The sequence below is a fragment of the Anabas testudineus genome, chromosome 21 (assembly GCF_900324465.2).
Source record: "Anabas testudineus chromosome 21, fAnaTes1.2, whole genome shotgun sequence".
NCBI lineage: Eukaryota > Metazoa > Chordata > Actinopteri > Anabantiformes > Anabantidae > Anabas > Anabas testudineus.
In genome coordinates, this window is record NC_046629.1 from 4,115,056 (window position 1) to 4,142,967 (window position 27,912).

Genomic DNA, 27,912 nt, shown 5'->3' on the forward strand with positions numbered 1-27,912 from the left:
TGATCTTAATGTGCCGCCGCTCTCTGAATCAGCATCAGTCAGTTTGCAGAATTAGGAGAAGCTGATAAGACTTCAAGGGTCTTGGCTAAAAGCCTGTAGTGTAAATGGAAATATAGTAATGATAGTGTAATACAAATGGCAGGGGGTGTGTGACTCCTTTCACTGGTCCGTCTCCTACAGCACACAGTCTCCTCTTTGGCTCGGTGTGAAAGTACTTATCTGATTATTCCTGCAGAGCGTTGCCAGAGGCTGCGTTGCATTTCCACAGTTTGAGATAAGTCAGACTCAGCATGCAAGCTTAGCAGATTGGGCTCTGGCTCTGCTGGATGATGACCAGAGAGAGAAGCCGCTCCAACGAACATCTCTGCTGGACGACGAGAGCTTCCACACAGCTGCTGGGAAGAGGACTCGACACTGAGGTAGGACACACAATGCACATTACAGAACATGAACATGCTGAGCCATTTCAACTGGCTCTGTGAGTTGGATGTATTCTACACACACAGAGCAGGCGTTTCAAGTGTTTTACAGATATTTTAGAAAATGAATCATGTTGCTGGTAAAACAATAAATTGTTCTTTATTCTTGGAACTGCTTTTATTTTTATCTTAAAAGACGTGAGTTACTGCACAGCTCAGACTTGTTCAACTGTGGAGTTTCCTCTCTGCTGTGTTTTCAAGAACAAATCTGTTTCCTATTTCAGAAGTCTACAAACTGTAACAAGTGGAACTGCATCTAATGGCGATAATATTATCTCCATCCTGCAGACTTAACAGTATTTTACTGTTTTGTTCTCTTTCTTAAGTGCAGTCGTTCTCTGACAGGAAGCTTCCACTGCACTGTAGCACTGAAGAGCTGCTGCTGAAGGTTTCAGGGGTTGATTTATTGAACCATGAATGGAACAAGCTCTAAATCTGTCTTAAGAAACTCTCTGATGCACATGAAAGTTAGCACTAATCAAGCTCAGCTGTATTCTACATCCACCTGCTGCTTGGATACTATGCTGCATTATTTACACACATTATCAGGGCTGGATCTAAATGAGTTTTATGAAGCAATCATTCGACAAAATACTATGTTTAGAAAGGAACCTGAGTATTATGACTGTATTTTTTATGTTTTACATGCAGTTGTTGCAGATAGAGGAGATGCTGGCTCAGCTGGTTCTGGTTTGGACTGCCCTGCTCAGCGGCCTCCATCCAGCTGCTTCCTCCCTCACAACCAGTAAGTATGAAAACGTGCCACACTTTAAATGGACATCTTCAGTCTCTAAACTTAATCTAACTGGAGATATCGTGGTGTTAAAACACTTCTCTTCACTCTTTGGAACCACAACACGCTGTATCCTAAGTGTTGTGTACTTTATATTAACCACCGTCCACACATGATGTTCTGGCTGATTCTGGGAGACGTTTGTCTTTTTCCACTTTTCTCCTCAGAGAAAACAACAGTGGGAGGTTTCTGTTCTGCAGAGTGGTATTGACAGCGTCTCTGTTCCTCTTTAATCATTTTTACCTGTGTTTGTCTCTGTCTGCAGGATTTCCATCAAGCAGAGGGAACAGGTGGTCGGCTCGAAAATGTCAACCTTTTATTCCTCCTCCTCTTCCTCCTCCTTTATTTCCTCCAATCAAACGCAAAGCAGAGTTGTTGGTGATGGGTTTTCCCTCTGTGTCACACACACATACGCTGCTGTATTTAGAATTTATTAAAGTTCAGTTAAAGCTTTATTTTGACTTTAAAATATTTGTCTTTAATTCCTCAGGTTGACATAACAGAGCACATCACGGGACAAAAGGGGGAAAAGGTGCGACAGACCTGATAAATTCTGTTTTTTGTAAACATAAAAGATGAAAATTAGAGTTTAATGAACTGCACAAGTAATTTAAAGTAGTGAAAGGCAAATAATTAGGGCCACACCTGCTCGTTATAATTTCCATATAATAGAATAAAGTTATAATGTGTTTCTACAGGGCTGCAGAGGTACCAGAGGCCCAAAGGTACTTTATCACACTCACACACAAACATCTACCTCTCTCACCTTTAAACATCCTGCAAAGTGCAACTGGAGATTTCTTCATAAGCAAATGGTCATGTATGTTTCAGGGTGAACCGGGTGAGATGGGTCCAGAAGGAGAAATAGGAACACAAGGAACCATGGGCCAGCCTGGTCAAAAGGTCCCAAAAGACTCCAAAAGAGTCTAACATCCAGTGGTCTCACATTTAAAAGATGTGATTGTGTGTTGAAACAGAAAAATAATGAGGTTGTTGATTGATGGGGTCATTTAGGGGTTTCTCTCCTCTACCTGTGTAGTGGTCTTAGTTAGGTGGTTCAGTAGTTACAGTACCGGTAAAAAGGTGCCGCAGTGATTCTAATATGTGGAACATTATTTCAGATGAAAGTTAAGACATAACCTCAAACCCCAAATATCATTTATAACTCTTGTGTTATGTGTAGCTTTTCTTTTTTCTTGTCATGCACATCATTACAAAAACAGTCTCCCAGCCTAAAATGAAATGTTTTTTACTGCAGGGAGAAAAGGGAGACAGAGGCTGGAGGGGTCTGTACGGAGACATTGGAACTCCTGGGATGATAAAGGTAAATGTTTGGATTCATTCAGTCCTTTGACTCATTGATCAGGAAAATCACTGTGTCTCCCCGTCTTACTTCACGTGGTCTAAATACACTGATCGGCCCCAAAGTTAAAACCACCAAGTGGTGGATTACAACTGGTTTGTTGTCCAAAACCCAAGGATGGAAAATGACAGAACTAATTACAGCTGTTTGTGTATTTGCAGGGCAGTAAAGGGCGTAAGGGATCCAGGGTGAGTGACAGTTTCCGTGTGCTGTACTCACGATGCTTTCTCTCTAGTTTGAGATGATTTAAACACCTTTCTTTGTATTTTAAGGGTGATAAAGGTATGAAAGGAAACAGAGGACCCCGTGGAGAGACGGTGGGCAAAAGTCTCTTTAACTTTACTTTGCTGTGGCTGAAAATGTGACAAATGAAATAAACTGATCAATGTGTTTGTCTCTGTAGGGGGAACGTGGCGTCACTGGAGCTTCAGGAGAGAAGGTAGAAGACCCTAAATGAAAACACAGTCAAAAACACTGGGAAAGGAAATAAAATGTAAAATCATGCTCTGTGCTGTTCAGGGTGACCCCGGACAGTGGGGCGATCCAGGGCAGAGGGGGGAGCAGGGATTCAGAGGAGAGCCTGGACGCAGAGGAGACACGGTACCACATATGTAGATATATACATACATACACATCTAACATGGAAACCACTGTTTAATTATTATTTGAGTCAGTTTAGATACTGTTATCTTGTTAACACACTAAATATTGTTAGAAGTTTCACTCTAAGTGTAAAATAATTCTAACAAAGTGTAGAATCCTACAGTTATCACAAATATCTATTTAACTGCATTAGAGAGGTGCTGTTGGCTGTAGAGAGTTGTTGTGTCTGTCCCTGCCTATAGGGCTCAAAGGGATCTCAGGGGCCACTAGGGAAGATGGGTCATCTGGGACCTGCAGGACTGCCTGGTCTCTACGGGGAGCCTGGATTACCTGGACAAGGTTTGTGACAGCAGGAAACCTACTGATCAACCAGCCAGCTACTAGTTACTGTAGCTGGAAAAGGAGAATTAACAAATTGACCTGGTTCCTAAAGAAGATTTCTGACTGTAGAACAGATTCTAGTAGGTTTTGTATCTGCTGATTTCTCACACCTTGTGTTGTAGTGTTCATCCTACCGGGCCTGCAGGGAGACACAGGAAACCGAGGTCCGTCAGTCAAATGCAACTGTTCAGTGGTTCGAAGCCCAGAACAGCTGTCGGACCGAATCCAGACGGTCAGTGTCACACACAAAATCAGAGAGAAACATTTCATGTCGGATTTCTGGGTTTAAAAAATACTCATCTCAGTTTCTCTCTAGATCTTTGTTGCAGACGGAGAAAAACAGATGAGGAAGCTGCGAAAGGAGAATGTGATGGTGCTGCGGACAGACAGAAGGGCTCTGTACATATATACCGAGTCCCAGTGGATCAACGTGCTGACGCCTGCTGCTGGACAGACATGAAAAACACACAATCAATGAAGTACGAGAAGATGAAACGAAGACAGTGTAATCCAACGGGAAACATCTGGTGATCCATTATCAAAGTTAACTATTTTCTCTTCAGTGTTCACGACCTAAGAAAAGGAAGGAAATAAACTCTGTTCATCATTGTTTAGTTTTGTTCTGTCTCTGAAAGTGTAGATAAAAGTTTTCCCAGATTAAAAAGATCATCTTTAATACTCACTTTGGCCACTAGAGTGCACCACTACACCATCTTCTACTATGAGGACACAGTTCAGAACTAAAAGGTAGAGAAGGTCTCTCAGAGAGATGTTCAAACCACAGTAAACACATCTTGTCTGTTTTGAGTCATGGAGAAAAAAAGTTCATTTAGCTGCTGTTTGGACAGACCCTCAGCATGACTCATTAAAAGATGAAATGTATCTCCTTATAACAGAATTGAGCCGAGCGAATCTTCAGCTTCATCTGACCTGGTTCAGTTCAGCTGCTCGTAACACACGCACTTCCAAGTGTGTGTCTGAAACATCTCAGTACTTAGACTTACGGTATTTAGCTCCGTCTTCGGGGACATGTTATCTTGCATGTGCATTGTTCAAACATTTTATTGCATTTAAACAAAGTTTTTTAAACTAAAACACATGGTTTATTAAATGTGTCACTGCTGTTGCATTGATTCTACAAGCAGCTCAATAAAGTGTCAATCACACAGGCGCGAACTTGATAGTCTACTGGGCTTTACTTTATTAAATCAGTTGCAGTAATTGAAGATCTGTTAATGTTAATGTTAGAAGTTGGCATTAGGTTGGTCGGTGCCACAAAGACTGGAAGTGCTGCATTCAATATAAATGACCTCACCGAGTCACTGAAGCAACATGACAAACAGCCAAATGTCTCTTTGCTTATGTCAGTGTTTCTTGAGCCAACTGTGTCTTGGAGGCGCTAATACAAATCACATGATTTGAATTTCTATTGGCAGGAACTCGTGGACCAGCAGTTATTCTTCAGTGATGGGTTTATGTCTTTCTGTGGAACTGTGGCTCTGTACACTGAAATTATAAGACACAGGAAGAGCTTCAAAAAGATGTTTTCGTAACAAAGTCCAGCTGATTGACTCACCATAGAAGTACTTTTAATTAAATTTTACTAAATGTAGTGGTCTGCATTTATCTGATTAGAATTTTACTTAAGGAAAAGCTTTAAATGCTGCTTTGACCACTGGACTGGCACTAGTTTTAACAGAAGCTGGATCATCAGCAAAGACAAACGAAAAACAGGGCTGATTTATAGCTCAGTTAAAAAATCTACAGTGTGGTGGGGGCAGTAGGGGGCACACACCGAGAGACAGGTGGCACATTTCTAAGACCAGTCAAAAAGGTGTTTTCTGATTATTATATCCATAATAATAATAATAACAATGATGATGATGATAGAAGACGTCTTTATAAAACTGATTAAGGTAAAATCCATTCACTCCTGGTTCCAACTGCTAAAGAACGTTAATATAAAATATGAGTAAACCTGTAATTTACTTTAAATACATTACAGATAATTCCTTTATTTTATTTAATTATCGTCATATTTGGTGCTGATTCGTTCAGTAATAATTATAAACCATGTAGCTCCCACCTTTAGACTGTAGCAGGATGGTCCCTCAGGTTTGGAGGAGGCCTGCACCACCCCCGCCCACACCTGGATACCTGGCTGACTGTGTCTAACCACTAACTTCTGGAGATGATGTGTTTTTGTTTCATTACCTCAGAAGAATCTCGACAGGAGTTACAGCGACAGCTTTGTTGTCTTCCTGAGCAGAAAGAGTAGGGTCCACTCCTCCACTCCAGGTGGTGGCAGTAACGCACCAGCAGAGGAAGAAGCCCGGATCCTGCGCACCTGGACGCGCAGGTGGAGAGACACGTGGAACCAGTGGATTATTTTTGTATTGAACTATCCTGATTTCAAATGGAGGATAAAACGTTTCCATCAACGTTTTGGAGATTATTTTTCAGCTGCCACGCTGAGGAGGTGTTGGAGAGCCTCGGTGGAGTCGCTTCCTCCACCTGGTCCTCAGACGTCGACAGGTGAGTCTGTCTTGGTTTCTCAGGTCGTTTCTTCACATTCACATTCACTCAGTCAGCATCTCTTGAATTTGTGCTGCACTAACACCTGTGTAACATGAATCGGATCTTAACTCAATAATTATAAAGAAATGAACAAATGTATGTTTGAACTTTGTTTCCATCAGAGCGCATTATGAGGACACGCCCCCTCCCCGCCCCCCAACCCACCTGTGGAATAGTCAAACTGAGTTTTATCTTTTAACTTGTGTGTATTTCTGTGGTTGGTTTAAGTGTCACGTTGGGTCTTTCAGATCACTTTGACTCTATCTGTTGTCTTTTTGTGTCTTTTGAGCTGATGAGTGTTTTGCATCTCTGTAGTCTCTTTTTTTGGGTCGTGCTCCCTTGTGAATCTGCACCTGTGTCATCTGAGCTGTTGTAGTCTTTGGTCTGCATCTGGCATCAGGCACCTCACCTTGCTGCTGCTCACGCTTGCTTCCCTTTAGGTGAGATGTATTTACGACGGTTGGTGAGAGAGTTTTTGAACTAGTTGGGTTGGAGATTTTGGTAACACTTAATGGTAAATGAATTATCATGAATTCATGCACATAATACTACATGAACGATCAGGACAGTATCTCATGCATGAACAATACATTAAATCACAATCACAGTGGTGCACAAGTGAACTGACATTATTTTATCACGACTAATTCATGATTGTAGCTTCTAATAAAGTTCATTCCTTCTACTGTGCACACGTTGTGTCACAAATTTTAATAGTATATAATAGAATATATAGAGTCCTAGTTTTGATAGTTCATGTAGTATTACACGGATTCATTCATGTTTTGTTTTTTTATGTACTTTTACCATAAAGTGTTACAGACTTTTCTTGTTCAGGCTGGATTGTAATATTTGGAAAAACAAGGCCGTGTCCATCTTCCTGTAAGTTGGTTGTGAGCAGGTTTTCCCATAATCTAAACGTGACATGAAAGTCAAACGTGACAGATTCAGTTTCTTTTGACAAAAACACGGTCTCACAAATTGTCATTTGTGATCCAGTGTTCATGTTCTCTGTGTTGATTAGTGTGAATGGATTGGTTTAATATGACGGACAGTGTGCTGTAAGGGGTTTGGCAGTCCAGCTGCACCACTGTGTGCATCATCAGACATCACAAAAAGTTTATACAAGCATGTCTCAGGCTTCTAAGGTCAGTGAACAAACATCAAATCCGACCAGCACTTTCAGTTTGACTCATTTTTCTCATTTATTTGAAATGCAACAACGAGTTTGACACCATGACAACAGCCAGTGGCTCTGCTGGGTGACATTTAAGACACTGATCAGTTTTTAACTCTATGTTGTTCGTAAGTGTCACTGAAATTCACCTTTATGTAGGCCTAGTGATGATTCTCCTGCATGGCAGTGGGCATTGGAAGTACCTCTCTAGTATGAATTCTCTCTTCTAACAATATCACAAAACAGACAGATTTAAGGTGAAAACAAATTAAAACCATTTTGCAACCATAATTATACATTTGGACAAAACCAGAATACTTCATAAACAAACGACTGCACACAATCCAAACTCGGGCAGTAATATTACATTTTTGGCATCTGTGCTGTTGCACTGAAGGTGACATGTCATGCACATCATTTTCATCTAGCAACTGCAAGGGAGAGAAAAACAGGAAACAGACGAAGGCTCAGCTGCAAGTAAAATGTAAAAAATATGAGAAGAACATGTATTTAGAGTCTTGATCAGCTGAATGTGGGGAGTGGAGCAGCAGACTAACTTACTATGTACCTAACGGACTGGATTCATCCAGCTGGTTACCTAATCTGATGCACAGTAGCTGCCCCAGTGAAAGGCTAACTATTATAACTACCTAACTGACAGACAAACATTGTTAAAAATCTGACTCATAAATCTAATTAGAGCTGATTAGATGGCTAATTCCTACAGTGACTCAGGCCGTGTCCTTCATTGCTTCTGCTACTAGAGGACTTGCAGCTGCATCCCGGCACCAGGTTGTTTTATTTGAAGTGTGAGCCGTTCCAAACACTTACGGATAATCTCACAGCAGTTACAATACTCACTGCTGTGATAAAGAAAACCAGAAACTATTCATATTTAAGATTATGGTCAATTTTGCTGAAATTAATTTCTTAAATAATTCTAAAACTTGATGCAAGTTAATGGAAAACGGCTCAAAATCAGCTTAGAATCTGATTCAAATTTGGCTAAAACATAATGTTTGTCATTCAGTCATTTATTAAACTATCTAATGCAACACTGAGGGAGGCAGCGTTTGTCTCTGACAGCAGAAAGTGAAAGACAAACTACAGAAATGACCCAAAGTAAGAAAGTCTAGGAGTTAATAAGGTTTGAAATCTGACGGGACCCCCCCTGATATTGCCTGAAGCCTCTGGGCAGGGACACAGTTGTAACACTGGCTTCAACTTGTCCTCCAGATTCTGGTGCCAGTATATGAAAAAGAGGGCATTTACACCTCGATATCTCAGAAACACGTTATGTTGAAGTTCCTGTTCCGGGTTCTGCAGGGCACGATGTTCCACACTTATGAGCAGTTTGTTTTTCAGGCACTTATTCCCAGAGCTTCCCTTGGGCTTCTCACCAGCTGATGCTAAGTGGAAACACACCTTTAATAACTAACTAGCAAAGCAATTAACCAGTAAGTAAGATGACGAACAAGTGATTTATTGACTAGTGAACTGTTGATCACGTTCTATCAGACAGAGTTGTAGCTGATTAGCCGCTTGGTTTACTACCTAACAGTGACTGCAGAACTGACTGAGTGCAGACTAGAGTCTCTTTAAACAAGTTGGTCATCAGGTCTGTCACAAAAATAGGAGTATATGTGTTTGATGCTGCTGACTGACTGATGTGCTTTGGCTGTGCTCAGACTATAGGAGGTTTTGGTCTCTGTGGGGGAGTCCAGATAATTCTCAGAAGTGCTAAGTCCAGCTCCCCTTTGTGCCAGAGTTATCTGAAAAGCTTCCTCAGTTTATGGCCTCAGGCTTGTTGAGGTCATCTGTGTCTCCACCTGTGCCATCGTGGGGTTTGTTTATGACCTTAAGTCTTAAAACATGACCTTAGTTTAAGGTGTGTGAAGGTTCACACCTGGCTGAGAATGTCCACACACAGTTCGATCAAACATTTCAACCTGGACAGCTGAGATGAATAATTCAGTTCAGATTCCAAAACTGCAGTCACCTGTAGTCTGAGCACAGCCTTACAGGCTGATTCTCTCGCTGACTTGCAGGAAGTATCTGCTGTTGAATTGGTTTACATTTACACAAGGTGTATCCCATAGAAATCTCCAACCAAAAGAACATCACGCAACTTTGGTAATGCTGATCAGCATTTTCAGAATACAGACCCAAGTCCAGTCAAACTCGTTCTTTTTTTACACTTCTTAAAAACTTAAAATAATAATAACAATATCTTTCCAGTATTAAATAATCTTATATAAAAACACAAAAAGTAAATGACAATGCTCCCTCTAAAGAGTGCCCTGTTCCTCCAACCCCTATATTTCTATACACATCATTACACTTTGACGTCCTTCAGTTAATCCCGTCTTGTCTTCATCAGTAACTTTACTTCCACTGCTGCAGCTCCATGCAGTACCAGTTATTTTGCAGCAAAGTGTCTCTGTTGCTGTTGTCGTTGTCGTTCAAGTCTTGTTTTTTGTATATTTCAATGCAAAGCGGCACACACATTGTGAAAAAAGCTTGATAGATGATTTTTTTTTCTGGCTTGCTTGTATACAGATATATATACATATATATATATTTTTACTCATGTCATTGGATTAAACATGTACTGCTAATGATAGTAATAATGAAGATAATAGGAACAATCATAATTTGAGATTAAGAGTAGGAAACACAGCTTGGTACTTGCTTGGAAATCAAAGGGTGTGTGGTTTAGCATGAGGAGAGACAGACAAGTCAAGACAGACATTGATTATTTCTTCTGCAGGAATGATGAGTCCTAAATAGTCAGTACAGTTCTTTAGGCTCCACTCAGTGTCCTTGCTTCCTACCACTCACTGGTCAGTTTGGTGCTTTGGTCCCGTTTTGGAGGAGCGGGAGGTGGGCCTCTCCGCAATGTTGCATAGCCTGAGATGTTGGCATGTTTGGTGGAGTGGGAGTGCGTGTGGTGGCGAGACAAAGTCTGGGAGTGTCCTCGGACACCCCGCTGCTGTTGCTGCTGCAGGAGCTCTGGAGGGGGTGGAGGGAGGAGTGCCATGTCGTCCATGGTGCCCATGGGCTCCATCTTAGAGGAGGGGATGAGGTGGGAAGAAGTGAGTGAGCCGTGGCGAGACACTGACTTCCTCTTGAGGGTGCGGTTGAGGTCTTCCAGGAAGTGAGGCTTTAGAGCCAGGGACACCGGTCCTGCTGATTTTGGGGAAGTGGGGGGGACAGGAGATGAGGAGGATGAAGAATAAGAGGACAGGGAAGGAGGTGGTGTCTGAGACATTGGAGGTGGTGAGAGGGGCATTGTTGGTGTGCTGTCATACTGGGTTGTGTTGCTTGTCCGTCGGTTCAGCGATGGGGGAGGAGCTGCCCCCTTTTTCAGCGAGCCTTGTTTCCATGAGGACGATGAGGACAAGGAGGATGTTGCAGGCTGCTGATGTGGCTGCATCTGAGGCTGCGGGTTCACTACTGCAACCTTTGGGGGTTGATGGAACTCTGACGGGTGCGGAGGAGGGGGGAAAAGCTCAAAGTCACTGGGGGGCGGGGGGAAGTAGTCAGGAGATGAGTCAAGGTGAGTAGGCTGAGAAGGCGGAGGTGGCGGAGGAGGAGATGGGAAGTCAGAAGGCTGGTGATGCTGGCCCGTTTGCAGCCCCTGAAGTGCCAGTGGGAGGTTTGCCAAATTGAGCTTCCCTGGTTTAGGGAGCGGAGTTGGAAGTGAAGAGGAATCTTTCGAAGGAGACCCAGTCGCTGACGACGAGCTGGATGAGGTACCCGCCTGAGGAGCTTGGCCAAATTTGTTCACCAGGCTCTCCACCTTCTTTGGCCTCTCATCCTGGGTCTCGCCTGAATTGGACCGGATGGATGAGGCTCTCTGTGGTGTCGGCGGAGGCCCTCGTTTGGTGGATCCTGTGGATGAAGTGGAGGGCGACTTCTTTATGGGGGAGCCTGTCTTGGAAGAGGGAGGAGGAGGGAAATCTCCAAGGGAGGTATCGGGAGGGGGTGGGGGAAACTCTGGGGATTGTGGAGCTACAACGCCTCCTGGCTGCCATTTTGGTTTGGCCTTGACCGCTGGGGGAGACTGAGGAGCAGTGAACTTTGATCCTTCCATAGAGCTGGAGGCAGGCAGAGAGGAGGGGGCAGAGTTTCCTGGGAACTGATTGACAATCTGTTTGACCAAAGAGGAGGTAGCTGCCGCAATGGAGACAGACGAGGAGGATGGAGAAGGAGAGAGGGCAAGGTTTTTGGAGGAGAGGCTGTGCTGCTTTGGCAGAGTGGGAGGTGGCTGATTCGGGGAATGACCTGTTGAGAAACTTTGTTGCTTTTTAACTGGCCCGGGGCCACCGTGTGGGGGTGTAGGTGACACAGGTGAGAGGGCAATTGGAAGGGATGAGGGACCTGAGGGTTTGGGAGCAGTTTGAGGTGGGAAGCCACCAGTGAAGGTTTTAGGAGGTGCAGGAGGGGGTGCATTTGGGGATAGAGGCCTGAGAGTTTGCAGGGAGCCAGGGGGAGAAAGCTCTGCTGGAGGAGGGGGTGGAGGAGGAGAATGGTCGTCAGAAACTGCAGGGCTGAAGTCGTACACCATGTTGGGAAACTTCTGAGCCAGAAACTGCTGAAGGCCAGTATTAGAGAGTTGAGGACAGGGGTTGGGGTTTGGATCTTGCAGGGGAGGAGGTGGCAAGCCATTGAACTCCATGCTCTCTGGTAGAGGAGGTGGGAGGTAAGAGGGCTCTTGCACCTCTTCCTCCATTGGAGGTGGTGGTGGCAGAGAGGAGGGGCTTGGAGGACCAAATTTCAATGCAGCCATGGCTGAGCCTGGAGCTGGCACTGTTGGTGGAGGAGGCGGAGGAGGGGATGGTGGTAAAGGAGGGGATGTGCTGTAAGCAGCTGGGAGGGTGTTGTAGTTGGGTTTGGTTGACTGGATTGGAAGTGTGGGTGGTGCAGCTCCTGCTGCTTGGGTCCTGGACTGGTTCTGGCTTTGCAGGCGAGCCAGCGTGCTGTATTTGACGTACGAGGATGTGCCAGGCGCTGGCTGATGGGCCACACTTGCGACGGGCGGAGGAGGCGGTGGTGGAGGAGGTGAGGGCGGTGACGGAGAAGAATCATCAGATGGGACAAGACAGTCGGTGTAGCTGGTCCGTGAGGGCGGGGTCTGGGAGAGAGGCAGAGGTTGGGGGGAGAGAGAAGGTATTTGGACAGGTATAGGCCTACTGATGGGGTCGATCTTCATCATCTGGAAAGAGAAATGGAAAACAGGGAGTTATGGGGAGAGGGCATGAGGCAGCAGGATCATATCTCTGAAAACCACCAGTGCAGTCTGAGAACACACACACACATAACTTCAGCATTAAATAATTTCAGATGCAGTGTCTCCTCCATTCAATGCACTAGAATAATAAGACTGATAATAGACTTTACATTTATTAGATCAAATCTGTTTAAACACGTATAAATAATCTCAACGTAAGGTCAACTGTTAAGATGCTGAATTCCTCCAAAACACCCAAGTTGGTCTTTAGATCTTTAGGTAAACTTGACAGAAATGGTCGTTTCTGCTATATTTGTTGGTTAGGACATGCCATCACACGTTAGAACAAAAACACGTAAAACAGTAAACATGGGAATTTTTCTTCCATACAGTTACGTCTGTAAAGATTCTCAGTCATTCATGTCATGGTTATCCCAAAAGTACTGTTCAGTATCAGCTGGACTTGTTTTAAGTTCTTGAAGACGCTTACTGAACATTTAATTTGTGTACCTGTGTTACTCTACGTAACACTAGAACTTCTAGAAACACATTTTGCATAAGTTGATGCTGGGAACTAAATCCATGGTAATGAGTAAAACTGTGTGTTGTAGTAAATTGTGCCCACTAGATGATTTTGATCAGCTATAGTTGAAGTTGTGTAGTAAGACAGATGCAAACTGGTTGAAACACAAGTCACCAACACAAACATCGGTCAGTGGTTTAAATTCTGCAGCCACGCTGTTAACATGCCTGTTACATCACTTCCTGTCTAACCTCCACTCCCTCCTCCTCCTGCACAAAGAGGAACTGGCATACGTCCCTTCACCTTTGATCGCTGGCAGGGAAGCAGAGGGGAAACATGGGAAATGTAGTCCACATGAATGGACAATGATAAGAAAGGATAGGTGTGTGTGTGTGTGTTCACACCTCTCCTTGCGTTCCTCTCCTCCAGGCATCAGAGAAAATGGAGCTGACGACACTCTGGGAGCGAGTGTGGCTTGATGACGTCATCTCAGATACGCCGCTGTCCGACTGACTGGAGTGGTTGGACTGGGACTCTGGGATGTGGACAAGCAGAAGTAAGATTGTTTACTATCTTCTATTGATAATCAGGGTTACTCCACACAACACTAACAGCACCTGGTGGTTTTACTTTATTATTATTTTTCTAATTGCTTTGTCTGATGGATTAATAAGGCTGGTTTATATGGTGTATAAGGCATCAGTACTAGTTGCCATGTCATTGGAAGGGTAGCTTAGAGGACACTGACGGTGGTTAGACGGCGGAGCAAGCCTGAAATTCTTTAACAAGCTTGTTTGGTGAGTCGCTGCAGCTTAATCTGAGCAGATAAAATGCGATAAAAGGCCGGGTCATGCTACCAACTATCTGCTGTTTGCTTGGTTAACGAGGATTTAAGAATGTCTTAAAGATGCACAATTGTTGCAGCTCTACGAACGAGGCACGAAGACAGACCTGGTAGGCTGGACGAGCTGGAGCCCGACTTAATGGAGGAAGAAGAGAGTGAAGACCAGTCATAGGCTGCTTCCGTCCTCCTCATGGCTTCCTGGAAATTGATGTACAGCTGCTTCCCGTACTGATGGATGAACAAAAAGACAACAGGTTTGTGGAGATATAACATCAACAAACATGTTAACCTGCACTGAAACAGACCGACTCTGTAAAAACAAAGTACAGTATTGGCTGAAATAGGGGCACATTGTATATTATATTGAGGCCAATACTGTAAAAGTTTATTCACCACATTACACGTGGTGCAGCATGGGTAACGTCTAGTGTATAAAAACACAGCATCAGATGTTGGTGATACAGACCACTTATTTTTTTTTACCTTGGCAATGCGAATGCTGTTGATCCATTGCTGAAGGGTTCTGATATCATCGCAGCAGAGGTACTTGATGTACTGTGACTTCTTCTGGATCTGAGGATGCTGTGTACACACAAGCATTATGCGTTACTTGACATGATACTGTTCTGACCCTGGTTCTTTGTTGTTTTCATGTGTGGTTTGACACCGTTTGTCCTCTTTTGTGCAGCCTGTGAGCGAATGGCGATCAGCAGGTGATACCCTGTGATTGGTCGATTTGACAGAGTTGCTGCTTCCAAATTGGACAAACCGAGGAGATGACCCATTTGAATCAAAGCTGACAACAACCAGCTCTGCCGCTCCCAGCAATCTGTAGTGTGTAGTGAGTGTTGATGTTGGTAAGTAGAGTAACAGTCTTTGACTAAATATTTGTTTACAGCTGTGAAGAAACAGAAATTCTAGTCAGACATATTTAGGATTTGTATTATCTCTGGTTCCTTTTCCACTGTCCAAAGGCCAAGTACCGGTAATCTAAAGCAAACATTATGAAATACCCCAATGAGTTTTGTTTTTATTTAGTTATACTTTCAATTAAGTGTAAATGATGTTTTTAATCTTGCACATTTAATGATTAAGACTAGGATTGAACTAGCTGAAATTTTAATTGTACATTTTTAAATTGTTGTTCTGACTGGTTGAAACGTGAAAAAGTGAAAGGTTGGAGATGTTGTGCTCAGACATTCATGGAATGACAAAGTTTTGGTGACTGTTTGGCAATTTGTGGGAGGCAGTAGCTCAGGTGGTAGAGCAGTCGTCTACGAACCAAAGGGTCAGTGGTTCGATTCCCAGTTCCTCCTGGCTACTTGCTGAGGTGTCCTTGGACAAGATGCTGAAACCCCTTGGTAGCACCGTCATGTACTCTCTGGCAGCTGTCCAACCACAATTTCCCCAAGAGAATCAATAAACTATTCATTATTATTATAATAATAACATATTTTACCTGGTCAAGATATCTACAGTTACATTCTGACCTGTAAGGACAGTTTAAAAATTCTACAATAAAGACTTTTGGATATGGACAGAATTCACATTACAGGTATCTACAGTGCGTTTATGACTAGTCAAAATGAATTTTAAAATATCTGCAATTACATTTTGATCTGTCATAATTTTAGTTTTAAATCTCTATAACTGAATTTCAACTAGTAATTTCTTAGTTTGAGTCATCCCAAAACTTAATTTATATATCATGTCAACATACAAAACAAATAATGATGATGATAAAGACATTTCAGTATTGATCCCCATGTGGTTGGACAGCTGCCAGACAGTATATAACAGCACTACAGGGGTTTTTGTGTCTTATCCTCGACAAGTAGCTTGGAGGAACCGTGAATCTGTCAAATCAACTCCTGATTTCTGTTTCTTAAGCTGTAGTGGTTATTAATTCAATATAACTATTTACTACTATTATTTACTGCTGTGTGTTTTCTTTGAAATAAAGGTGTGATTACTGTGTTGCATCATGAGGTGGCGCTGAAGGGCTATGGCACCACGAACAACCTGTAGACCAACACCTCATCACCTCTGTTCATGTTCATGTATATGTACACGTATGTATGTGAGGGTACCTTCAGCACCATGCAGTAGTCTGTTGGAGCCTTGTACTTGCTCTTGTAGTCCTGGCCGTGGTAGACGTTAACATGGTCCAGCTGGAGAAAACACACCAGGTCTCTGGATGCCTATACACAAACACACACACTGAATTTATGAATCTTGCCTTTAAAAAACTAAGAACTCATTATGCAGAATGATTTTTCCATTTTCAGTATAGTCTATATATATTATTAGATTTAACTATTACATAACAGTAGTATGAGTGTGAAGTATCAGAGTTGTACGTCTCTTGCTTCTTTACATGATACACACCTTGGCCTTGCCCTTGGGGACGTAGTAGATACCGGACGCCCTCAGCAGGAAGTAGCGTTTCTTCCACGACTTCTTCCCGTCCTCTTTCAGCCACAACACTCCTTCCATCTCGGGGACGGAAACCGAGCTGCTGCCGAAACACTCCTAACATACAAAAACAACATAGTTTGTTGTATTTGAGCACACACCATATTTTTGTTTGTAGATGTGATGGAGCTTTGCTTTCTGGGTCTTTAAAATCTGTTTGACTTGCTGCTTTTCTAATTCAGATCTTGCAATGTACTTTTCAGTCACCTGTTTAATCTGACTTGTTCTGTTTCAGTGCATTTTAAAACCTTGTTTCTTTACTGTACATCATCTCACATCTTGTGTAAAACGCTGTATTCTAGTATCTAGTTTTTGTAATCTACGGTACAAATAAACTTGGCTTAAAATCTGATTAATCTGAGAAGTGATTCCTTGAAATTAATTACTTAAATAAATTTAATAAATAAGAAAATTAACATTAAACTCTTAAGCACCTGATAATGTACGGCCAAAGGTTTTGTGAGGATCAGAAGAGGCAACATAAGAGAGTTAAAGCACTCAAGAGTCTGTTCAAGTAGCATGTGAGCCAAGTGTTAAAGTGTATAACGTCAGATGTGCTGAGGTTTGTGTGTGAGACTGTGATGAGGAAGCAGCTGTGTGCAACAGGAGAAAACAAACTAACCTCCAACAGGGCCTCTTTGTTTCTTTCAGTCATCTCACACGGCTCCTTCCGCCCCAACAAATAGTTCTGCAGGAGAAACAATCGTTGGTTAGCGATGAAAGCAAAACCGTACAAGGTGCCGTTTGGTGACCTCTTCCCGTGTGTTCACGTGTTTTCATCTCACCTGGGGGTTTTTAAACACAGCATATTTCTCGATGCGTTCGATGAACATCAGGCGGTTCTGGCTGTCTCGGGTCCAGTTCAGCAGGTTCTCCACCAGGTTTTCATGATCCTCAAAGATCCGCTCTGCACAGTCATTAATATTTATATTAATTCAAGTCTAAAAGAAAAAACACTAACATTTGTGACAGGTTTCTACAATAATAATAATAATTGTTTTTCAGTGGGTGTGAATTAAAACAACTGATTTTTAAACTCAAGCTAAAATTAAAAAACTGAGACGACCTCATAACTCTTCTTTCCTAAATGCTTTTTTAGGCTACGCTGCTCTTGGCAATCTGCTGCCCTTATTCCCACTCTCACACCCCAGCTGCCTTTCAGTGGCGTCCAGAGGTTTTCCTCTGAGTCCTGAAACCTGCTAAACTATGTCAGCTGTGACCCACATTTCATTTGTGGACTGTTCTTCAGTTTCATTCTGAAATACTGATTCAAAGTGGTTCATCATTTAAAACGAACTAACCTCTAGATGATTCACATTTATCATGTGTGTACACTAAAATTCAAATGTACATCTAGTTTGTCTTCAGATCACGTGCACAGGAACAACGTTTTAAACTAAAATACATTTTGCTGTTTAGACATCTCTAGGCACCAGGACAGCAGACGTGTTGCTCTTTTATGGTGATGTGCAGCGTAAACTGACTCTTACAACAGAAACATTAACATTAACTGCTACTACAACCAGTGATGAATAATTAATACTTTGATCCCACTCTGACCCATTACCTCACCCTACAGGAAATTAACAGAGGTTAGGATCTAACAGGAAGTCGGTGTCTTGCCTAAGGGCGCTCAGCAGGGAGCTGGTGGTGCTGGTGTCTGTGTGTAGGGGGGTCGGTTTGATAGCACCCCCCCCCCAACCCTCCTCAGCTACAGACCCCACTGATTCTCTTAACACAGAAGCCACTTTAAAAGGTGAATCGTGGTCGAGGTTTTAGAAACATGTGGATTAAACGTGTATGGTTTGGTTTTAGCTGAAGTGAATATGGCCGAACGAGCTGCACTTCACCTTCTCTCTCTCTCTCTCTCTTTCATAACGATGCTGAGCAACAGCAGAGGCCCTCAAGATGTGGGTTAGATCATACGCGTCACTGCACCAGACCTACATAAAAACTGTGTGCGCGCTTGTCAAAGACTGTTAAGTGGAGCTGAAGCTCGTAGTACAGTGTGTGCTGACAGACACCACTCACTCCTAAAGGGAGGGGGGGTGTATCTTTGTGTGACTGCTGGGCACAGAGTTACTGAGTACAAGTACTAAATCAGAAACGAATACATGTGAAAGTTTGGGTTGTGTCCATTGAGCTGTTACCACCCTAAAGTATTTGCTAGTATCATAGATACTATAATAATTATTGACATTGTCCATTAATTAAATGAATTAAACGACAGCTCCAAGCTCAAAGTGTCTCCTTTCCACGACTTCAAGATTTCTGATTTACTGCATGAGACTTTGCTGCTACTACAACACACCTGATAGAGGACGCCACCACTGCTTTCACTTCACTGATTGTGAGTACTGTATTTACTTTACATTTAGACTTTAATTACACTCGTATAGCGTGTTCACTCACCCATCTGCAGCTCACTGATGGTTTCCACCAGGGACCAGTCAGGACTGTAGCCACAGTGAGATTTCTCCAGCAAACTGTCCAGAACCTGAGAAAGAGGAGACACAGTGAGTACTAACAGTACTAACAGTACTTATAGTACTAACAGTACTTACAGTACACTTTTAAAGGTGTTGTTACTACCACAGTTAATGATAATACAGTAGTAATACTAATTATTATTAGTATTCTATTATTATTATTAAATATTCTCATAACTACTATCACTTCTACCAGGACTACTAACACTTTTCATACTGACACTGTTTCGACTACTATTTCTGCATCACCACCACAGGTGTAGTAGAGTTGGGGACATACCTGTCTGACGGTCTGTCTCTCGTCCACCATCATGGTCTTTGAGCTCTCGTCTGACAAATGAACACGAATCACCAACTGTGAAGCGAGAGAGGCGACAGTTACAAGTCTACGCTACAGTTTGTTACGTCACGTGTTTCCTGTGTGATCTCGAACATTTACAGTTATGAAGTTCTGCAGTTCTGTTATGAGCATAGACACAACATTAATATCATAATTAACTATCTGGTCTTACACTGTCTAACACAACAATCCTGCAATAATTCCTCCTTAATGCAGGTTAAATGAGGTGCTGAGGCTGTCGTTTGTTGTGTTAAAGAGATGTTTCTGATCTGTTCTCTGTGCTTCTAAGCTGAACACCTGAAGTGTGTGTTGGCCTTTACATTTTATATTTTGACTGATTTAACATTTACTCTTCCTGTTGTTGCTTCGTGTGTGTTGTGGAGGCATCACAACTAAATATTTTAACCCTTAAACTAAATCTTAACCCTCGAACGTCTCACTGAAGCTAAAACGTCACAACAATGACACAAACAGAGGCAGGTAGCTTGAAGTCTGCCTCTGTGTGCGCAGTAAATCCAGGTTGTTAATCCACTCTGTGTGTGTGTGTGTGTGTGTGTGTGTTTGGGATTGGGACTTAACTTGCAGTGGTCATTATGCTGAGTGCTGTGTGTGTGTGTGTGTGTGTGTTGACCCCAGCTGTTATTGACCAGAGCTTTCAATGTGGAGTAACACTGACCTGACCCAGAAAACTGATCCCACTGGAAACATGACACACACCCGGTGCACATATACACAAATATACACAACATCTTTATTTACTGTCTGTCTGTGTGTGTGTGTGTGAGACTAACCTTCTTCACCTGGGCCTCCTTGATCTTCTCCAAGGCGACTCTGATGTTGTCTGCCTTCAGCTTGGCAGCCTGCTCTTCCTGTACACACATGCACACACCTGTCGGTCACTACAGTACATAACAGAACTGACACATTCCTTATTGAGCACAGGACACAGACTCGTCCTCTCACCTACCTGACTCTTCCAGCAGGAATTCATGTTTGCTTTGAGCTGATTTTTCTCAAACAACCAACACTTCTGTGTCTGCTTTTCATCAGATAAAATGACTAAATCTGGTGTTAAACTCTTGAAAACCCCATCGATTCTATCAGCACAGTTCACACACAGTATCGCTGTAGTCCCAGTCTTTTCAGCTGGCTGTGATCCATGTGTCCTAACACATTAATCCTGTTGAATTAGGCTTCTTCCAGCTGGATTTATATCTAATAGTTTCCAGACAGTAAAGATGAATTCCCCTCAAAACATCAGCTCGAGGTTAGTCCCAACAACATAGAGGTGCAGCTGCAAAGGATCCACAGGACATCATTAGAGGCGTGTGGCTGACGGAGCAGGACCTGCTTCTCCTCCTCCTCTTCATAATCGTCATCTCTGTATTAATGTGAGATTGGATTAGCGCTCGGACGCTACATCGTTATTGTCTCTCTGACGGAGGATTATCTAAAATTCCCACACACACACACGTGCCGGCTGGATGCTATGCCAGTGTTTCTCTGCTACTTGCAGCCAACGATGGAGTCGAGATAATGAGCAATTAAAGTAACAAGGCAGTTTTTGAGGATGGAGGAGTGAAAGTAATCAAGAAGGCTTGAATCCAGCAAAGCAGGGTGCAGACACAAGCACCCAATCTGTAAGAGAAATAAGAGTAGAATAGAAACGCTGGTGGAAACAAATCAAGTAAGAACGAGCAGAAAAACAAGCACAAGTAGTGGCCGACTCTAATCTAATCTAGTTATCCACTGACTCAGACTGACTCGTGTTTGGACAGGGAGCCGGGTTTATGCCCTGATTAAAGAGGAACTCCACTGACTGACCTGCAGACTGACTGATCGCTTCACCTCCTGACAGACACACAGCCGGCTGACTGACTGACTGACTGACTTGTTCCCCGTCTAGCTAGAAAATCCAAGCAGAAGATGCTACCTTGTCTCGTCACATCCTCCGTGTCCGAGAGATATGGAGGGAATGAGAGGAGGAGAGAGGGGCGCAGAGATGGATGTTAGTGGGGGGAGGGGCGTTGTTGCTGTGCCAACTTCCATGCAGAGGCACTGATCTCTTTATCTCAAGCTCTCATGCCCCCTCCTCGCGCCGTGCAACACAGTCCTCATGTCTTTCCACTCCTCTTATCCCATTTGTGTTTGCCCTCCTCTAATTTGCTTCCCTTTGCTTTGGATGCATCACTTTGAGGGGATCTGTTTAATCACTGTACAGGAGAGTCTGACTGCCTGTTTCCTGGAAGAGGTGCTGCTCTTCAGCCGGTGTACACACCAAAAACACGCGTACACACACTGACTGATTCAAATGTGGACGAGTGAAAGGGCATAAGGAAATGAAAAGGATGAGAAAGAGGAGATTAGGGGCCAATCTCCTAATCTGCACCCCCCAAAAGACCCTTGAGTGCACAAACACACACACACATTACAGATTTGGATTCGCGAAGCAGCACAGAAACAATTTAAGCTCATAAACAGCTTCATATGTGTCAGTTAGTGTTTAACACAAGATGAAATAACTAAAATTAGCGGTTTTTTTTCCAGGACCTATTTTCAATCTGAGCAGATTATGTACAAAAAGTGGAAGGTTATACTGATTCTGATAGCTGGAAGATGATATAGTGGAAATAGTAACTTCAACATGTTTTTATTTGATGGATCCATAAAAAAAAAAAAAAAAAAAACCCTTAGTGCTCTTTATAACTTGAATTAAATGTGTAACTCTGGGATAAAGTACCAATTATAACAGCTGCTAGAAATATTTAGCCTCTAAAAATGGTTGTGTTAGCATTTAACACGCTACACACTTCGAAGACCAGTTATAACATCCGTCCATTAGCATTTGTGCTCTAATGCTGACTGACACTATATTGTACATTGTGTCAATGAGCATTAACTGATTTTATTTGGTTTGCATTCGTAATTCCTTATGAGAATATCATATGCCTGGAGCAGGAGTCTGTATATATCATCATCATCATCATCAGCGTCATCTCAGCCTTCAGCATCTTCATCATCACACACATAAAGCATTTGAAGCCTTGATTTCATTTTCATTAATGTGATAAAATAATTATTACTGTCAACTGTAAATTTAGAATCATTAAGATGTATCTACTCTGACCAGCAATGTTTTACTGGTTAATACTCATTTCTATTAGCTATTAACCAATAAACCAGCTGTTTTCCCACTATACTGCCAGGGTGCTGGATTTGCCTCCTGCTGCTGTCATCACTGCCATTTCCAGCTTGCCGCGTAAACATTTTCTCTGCATCTCATAGATATTCAGCTGACCTACATTATAGAGCCACTAAAATTAGCTTCTGCCCAGGAAAGATCCAGCTGCCTTTGAAGTCCTAAGCATTGTGTCCCTCCGGAGGCACTGGAGCCTCAAAACAGAGCGAAGTGATGAGACTTATGTGGAAGCAGCAGAAATGGGCCAAAAGTGTGTGTGTGTGTGTGTGTGTGTGTGTGTGTGTGTGTGAAACAGAGTGATTGCAGTGATTGCTGAGGCAGTGTAACACTGACACAGAAAGAAGATGCTATATGCAGAACTACGCACACACTACTGCATGGAAACTGCTTTAATCCAGAGCATACATCTTCTATAAACGCACACACCCAGCGGTGCCTTGGTAGCCGCTCTAATGAATGCAGATAATTACACCCTCAGCCTAATCACTGCTGCAGGAATTAGACTGTCCCTGCGGCTCATAATCTGCCCGGACTCTCAGGGCCCATCGCGGCCACGCCTCCTCTAATCTGGTACAACAAATTAAAACAAAATCATGTTTGTTGAGTCGCGACTCAAACAGCACTTCACACCACGAATCAGTGGAGTCCGAATGAACGCAGGAAGGAAACGGTAATCTTGGCCCGGTTTATATCCACAGCAGTAAAAGCTGGATTTGAAGCTTGTGGCAGCTGCTCTAAAATAAATCGATCCTAAAAGTAAAACATTAATCTGACGACACTCAAGTTGGATCCACTGGACTGCTTAGAGCTGGCATTTAAAACTAAAACATTCACTGGTCGGTCAGGGATGTTGATCACGTCATGGGTTTTTAAGATAGTTGATCCAAAAACGCCTATTTGACCCTCAGACCTGGAAGACATTCTTCTATATTCTCTTTTTTAATTCAAACTGAAACAGGCTGATAACACAGCAGATTAATGTGTCTGTGTGCTGCTGGAAGTCCAAATGAGACGGCCCATTAGCAGCCAGCCGCTATGAGCATGTGCACATGTGTGTATATGCAGAATGATGCTACAGGGAATCACCCCGTCTGCACCAAAGAAGATTATCTCTGCAGATCTGGCACGTTCTACCAACATCCAATCAAACTGCCTCTTCAGCTTTATCATCCAATCAAATCATGACATTGTGGATCCAATCAAAATAAATCCCCCTTACTTACGCACACACAAATAAAAACTTTACCCTCAGCCATTAAGGAGCTGACAGCTTTAGCTTAAGAGCAGCAGTGGCTTCAAAATTGGAATCCAGGATGACGGACGTTCGTGAAAAATATGAAGCACGGATTCACAATATTTGAACTGAAATGACAAATTTAAGATGAATCTTGTATTCTCTGATGTTTAAATGTGACTTGATTTATTTTGTCAAGTTATTCATGAATCATTTCTGCAGCTTGAACTCCAGCAGAGGTTAATCCTGATCTGAACTGAACAACAACAACAATTAAAGTCGTGCTTTGTCCAATTAGCAGCATTGATCAGTGTTAGTGACCACCAGGCACCACGCTCATCCACTAAGCTCCATTACTACAACTGGCCGAGCTCCAAACTGCTCAAACCACGGCTTCCTCTCAGGTCAGAGCTGCACACAACACCCTCTGAACTTTAGCTTCAAACTGACCTGCACTGCATTTTATATATATATAGAAAAACTATTCAAGAGAAGCCTGAAGAATAATCCATAAATAATAAGAATTAAAAAGAGACAGTGCACCAGCTTATCTTTAAGGAATAAAATATCAGCTCACACTGAATCATCATCGCAGCAGAAACAACACACCAACAGTTCCTCAGCACTGACTGCTGTAATTTAGTTTTCAATCAAATATGAATCTTTCTTACAAATATTGATCTGTGGCTCACTTTTCCTTTTGTTCACAGAGTTGTAGCGTAGTTCTTCAAGGAAAAGCGTGTCACATAGAGAATGATCCCTGCTCAGCTTATTTTTGGTTGTTTTTGGTGAAAGCAGACACAGAAGCACCGACCGTCTCACTTACCTGTTCTTAGTTCAATAAGACATGAATCCCAACATGTCAATATGATTATCTCAGCTTTTTGATGCAGTCTCATGATACGACCACACAGGACGTGTGTTAGCAGCTTAGCAGACACAGTTTTATTGTTGAAAACATTTTATCTCAATGGAGTCAGGTGACTTCCATCACTTCATCTTCCTACTGTTTTCAATTACAGGCAGAAATGCTGCAACACATGCAGGAACACGCTGAACATGATTTCACATGCATGCGTTAATCCAGCAGTACAAACAACCAAACAAACTGAAGTTTGATTTGTTCTTTTGGGTAAAATTATGTTAAAGCTTCTGCATTTCCATCTCCTGTGGGATCGTTTCCTTTAAAGACTCTTCAGTCTCACCAGCCTCTGGGACATAATAGCAATGAAACAGTCACATCACACTCAGTACTCATGCAGTCAGGTGCAGTTTGACTTCATCTCATGCCACTTTGCATCCTTCTACAAAGCAAACGTTCATGCTTCTTAGGAAAAAAGACAAAATGACGTCTGCACTCTGCAGGTTTAGATCAACTCTGTTATCACTGTAACAAACTTCACCAGCAAACAACACAGAACAAAGCTTTACAGGATGAAGCAGGAACCGAGTGCTCCCTCCGTTAAAAACATGTACCACTGTAATTTCATTTCAGCTCAAGGCAATAAAGGTTAAAAATACATAATTATAATAATTATTATAATTATAATACAAAAATATTGTGTTATAATACAAAATAAATGCATTATAATTGTATAATAATAATAATACAAGTCCACTATTGACTTTCATATGTATGCAGATGATGCACCACTGTGCGTCGGTTACCTACTAAACTGTCTGATTGTGAGAGCAGGATGGCACAAAGCTTTCTCTAGCTGAATCCATATCTGTGCACTATATTATTATTTTTACATGTTTTATTTTTGCTCCACTTACAGATCCTTCTGTACCTTCTAATTTTACAGAATCTGCCGTGTCTGTTTAGGTATTACTGATTATGATAAGAGTTTTTGACAATTCTCTGTTGCTCAACAAATAGTCAGCTAGATGGGGAAGACACATTTATTTTATTTTCTGAAACACAGCTTGTTTTATCAGAGCTTTTCTGCCCTGCATGCTTTTCACAGCACGTCAAACAGTCACACTAGTGTTGCACAGCCAACGTGGCACCAAACGAGAGTTTTGCAAATAATACTTAAAACAGCTAAACGAGTATGAGAACACCAACATGGAGTGCATCCTCTGTAAAGCTTTGGGAATATACACCAGCATCGACACTGTACATTACACAACCACACACAAACTGACCTTCCTTCGACAGTACAAAAGCAGGAGAGGGACAAAAAGGGAGTTAACATGCACAGTGGTTATGAATCCACGACATGCAGATTTATTCACTCTGTGGAAAAACAGAGGCAAACAGGATGCTGACGTGCAAGAGGAGAGAGAGGGGGGGGCGTGCAGAAGTGAATGAGGAGTCACCTTGGTCAGCAGGTGGGAAGGTTTTCCTGCTATGTTTCTCAGAATCAGAGAAGTTTCCCTGTCCAGATAGGAGTGCTTGGAGGAGAGAGAGAGAAAGTCCTGGTGAATTACTGGTGTTTGATTGAGTGGATGTGGCAGTTTAGCAGAAAGCTGTGTGGTGAAGCAGAGATCAGCAGCAGAAAACATCAGCATCACTGATAGAAACAAAGGCAGAAACCTGTGAAGGAAAACACAAAATTACCAGATTATAGCAATGATTCAAAACATGTTAAGACACATTAACAATAAGCACATTACGTCAGCAACTCAGGAAGAAAATCTGTCTGAGTCTGTGAGTCTGGGATGTTCAGTGGACTTATTTCATTACAATGTTCACTATTCTTCATCAGATAGTGGGTTGAAATATTCAAAAGAAAAAAGAGAGACGGTAGCGTCAATATGAATTCTATGAGATTGAACACAATCTCTGGACTGATATAAAATGTGATGAACTGGTGCAGAGTAAAGTTGTCATCATGTTTATTAGATTATTATTATTATTTAGATTATTACTGTTACAACCTGTAAGTGAGACGACACACTGTACAAATGTCTGGGATCAAACAGACACTGATAAAATCCCACTGACGTCTGGAGACACACGACACAACAAACTAAAGAGTCCTGTTGATAGTTCCTTAAGAAGCGAAGGTAAATAATTTAAACAGAAACAAATACAGTCACTGCTGTTTCAGGGTTTTAGTGGCGAGTGAAGAGCTAGACAGCAAACTAGGACACACACACACACACACACACACACACACACACACACACACACACACACACACAGGATTATAACTCCAGGCCAGCAGGACACCAGACAGATATTTCCTCATTATTTATTGAACTAAATGATTTACTATAGCACTCATATTTACTGACAATGTGAACTCCACAAAGAGACACCGACACAAATCTGTGGATCGCCGAGCTTTTTATAATCCCACATACAGGCGTGCACGTGAAACACAGCTGAGAGTCACCAGTTCATCCTGAACAGGCTGCTGAGCAGACTGAGTTTAGTTCAGACCCATTTTATCCAAATGTAGACTTTATGCAAACAAAGTAAAAAGAATCTACACACTTCCAGTGTCTGTGATAATCTAGTGAGTGTGTGTAAATCACTAGAAACCATTTTATAGAAAGCATTAGTTCTCTCATCATAACCTCAGATTAAATATAACATGTAGGTCAAACACAGATACAGCGCGAACACACACACGATTACAGTCACATTTACCCACTGGCCAAGACGTAACCAACCGTATCCAAGTGTGAGTGTTTTCTAGGAGACAGAAATCGAGGGGGCAGAACTATTAAATGCTACACAGGAAATTTCTTTTGTCAACATAGTGGATTGAAAAGTGTATTAGACTAAAGTTTGTTAAGAGTTTAGTTCGAACGGTGGATTTCAGAGCCCGGAAAATCCCAACATATGTTCATGAGTAAATCTGATGCCTTTATCAGCCACATGCAGCAGTGGGCGCGAAGTCTGCACTGTTCACTAAGTTCAATAAAGACTTGAAGGCACATCTGCTGGAATTTCATCTTAATAGGAGACAGAAACTAAATTATTGAGGCAATTCCACAACATCACCACGTACACAGCAATTTCCTTTTCTTTACATTTGTACCATTTTTATTTTTCAAAAAGCAGGAAGGAACTCTAAGGTTTTTGTGTCTATGTACAATTAATATTTTCAATAATAAACAGTTCACTGTTTCACTGGGAAATGAGTGACTCTTAATCAGAAATAGTTCACTGTTTGAAAAACTCTGAACTATCCCCTATGAAGTACGTTTTACAGCAGATTGTTGCTTTAGTTAAAGTCTCAAAT

The 27,912-nt window shown here is 42.3% G+C and overlaps 2 protein-coding genes and 1 long non-coding RNA gene across 6 annotated transcripts in view; 2 read left to right on the plus strand and 1 right to left on the minus strand.

Annotated features, from left to right (window-relative positions):
* Positions 1-264: 264 nt before the first annotated feature.
* LOC113173477 (acetylcholinesterase collagenic tail peptide-like) lies at positions 265-4,361 on the plus strand. Its single transcript, XM_026376889.1, has 14 exons — positions 265-419; positions 1,131-1,224; positions 1,538-1,650; positions 1,763-1,804; positions 1,971-1,997; positions 2,104-2,175; positions 2,531-2,596; positions 2,797-2,823; positions 2,908-2,952; positions 3,039-3,074; positions 3,155-3,235; positions 3,481-3,577; positions 3,742-3,851; positions 3,936-4,361. Exons 1-14 carry the CDS (start codon positions 327-329, stop codon positions 4,077-4,079), a joined length of 1,047 nt encoding a protein of 348 aa, XP_026232674.1. The 5' UTR covers positions 265-326; the 3' UTR covers positions 4,080-4,361.
* A 1,595-nt stretch (positions 4,362-5,956) lies between these two features.
* On the plus strand, positions 5,957-16,054 carry LOC113172681. The gene is made up of 5 exons (XR_003299779.1): positions 5,957-6,154; positions 13,559-13,685; positions 14,054-14,227; positions 14,662-14,830; positions 15,937-16,054. It is a non-coding gene; the product is annotated as an uncharacterized LOC113172681 (long non-coding RNA).
* The window catches only part of raph1a (Ras association (RalGDS/AF-6) and pleckstrin homology domains 1a), a 48,524-nt gene continuing 29,447 nt past the window's right edge, over positions 8,836-27,912 (minus strand). For 2 of the 4 annotated variants that reach the window (XM_026375675.1, XM_026375676.1), the window contains exons 9-20: positions 26,036-26,110; positions 20,069-20,146; positions 19,218-19,292; positions 18,861-18,945; positions 17,234-17,355; positions 17,071-17,136; positions 16,362-16,505; positions 16,064-16,174; positions 14,457-14,555; positions 14,081-14,201; positions 13,534-13,664; positions 10,204-12,591 (exon numbers count right to left, since the gene is read on the minus strand). In XM_026375675.1, coding sequence (XP_026231460.1) covers positions 10,204-12,591; positions 13,534-13,664; positions 14,081-14,201; positions 14,457-14,555; positions 16,064-16,174; positions 16,362-16,505; positions 17,071-17,136; positions 17,234-17,355; positions 18,861-18,945; positions 19,218-19,292; positions 20,069-20,146; positions 26,036-26,110 — 3,495 coding nt within the window. Of the gene's footprint in view, positions 12,592-13,533; positions 13,665-14,080; positions 14,202-14,456; positions 14,556-16,063; positions 16,175-16,361; positions 16,506-17,070; positions 17,137-17,233; positions 17,356-18,860; positions 18,946-19,217; positions 19,293-20,068; positions 20,147-26,035; positions 26,111-27,912 lie in introns of all 4 variants that reach the window. The other 2 variants (XM_026375673.1, XM_026375677.1) reach the window with 2 other exon arrangements.

Coding starts and splice junctions, on each gene's coding strand:
- LOC113173477 (XM_026376889.1), top strand. CDS start 327: ATGATGACCAGAGAGAGAAGCCGCTCCAACGAACATCTCTGCTGGACG. Junction 2,176..2,530: donor TGGGCCAGCCTGGTCAAAAG/GTCCCAAAAGAC, acceptor TTTTTACTGCAG/GGAGAAAAGGGAGACAGAGG. Junction 2,953..3,038: donor GAGGACCCCGTGGAGAGACG/GTGGGCAAAAGT, acceptor TTGTCTCTGTAG/GGGGAACGTGGCGTCACTGG.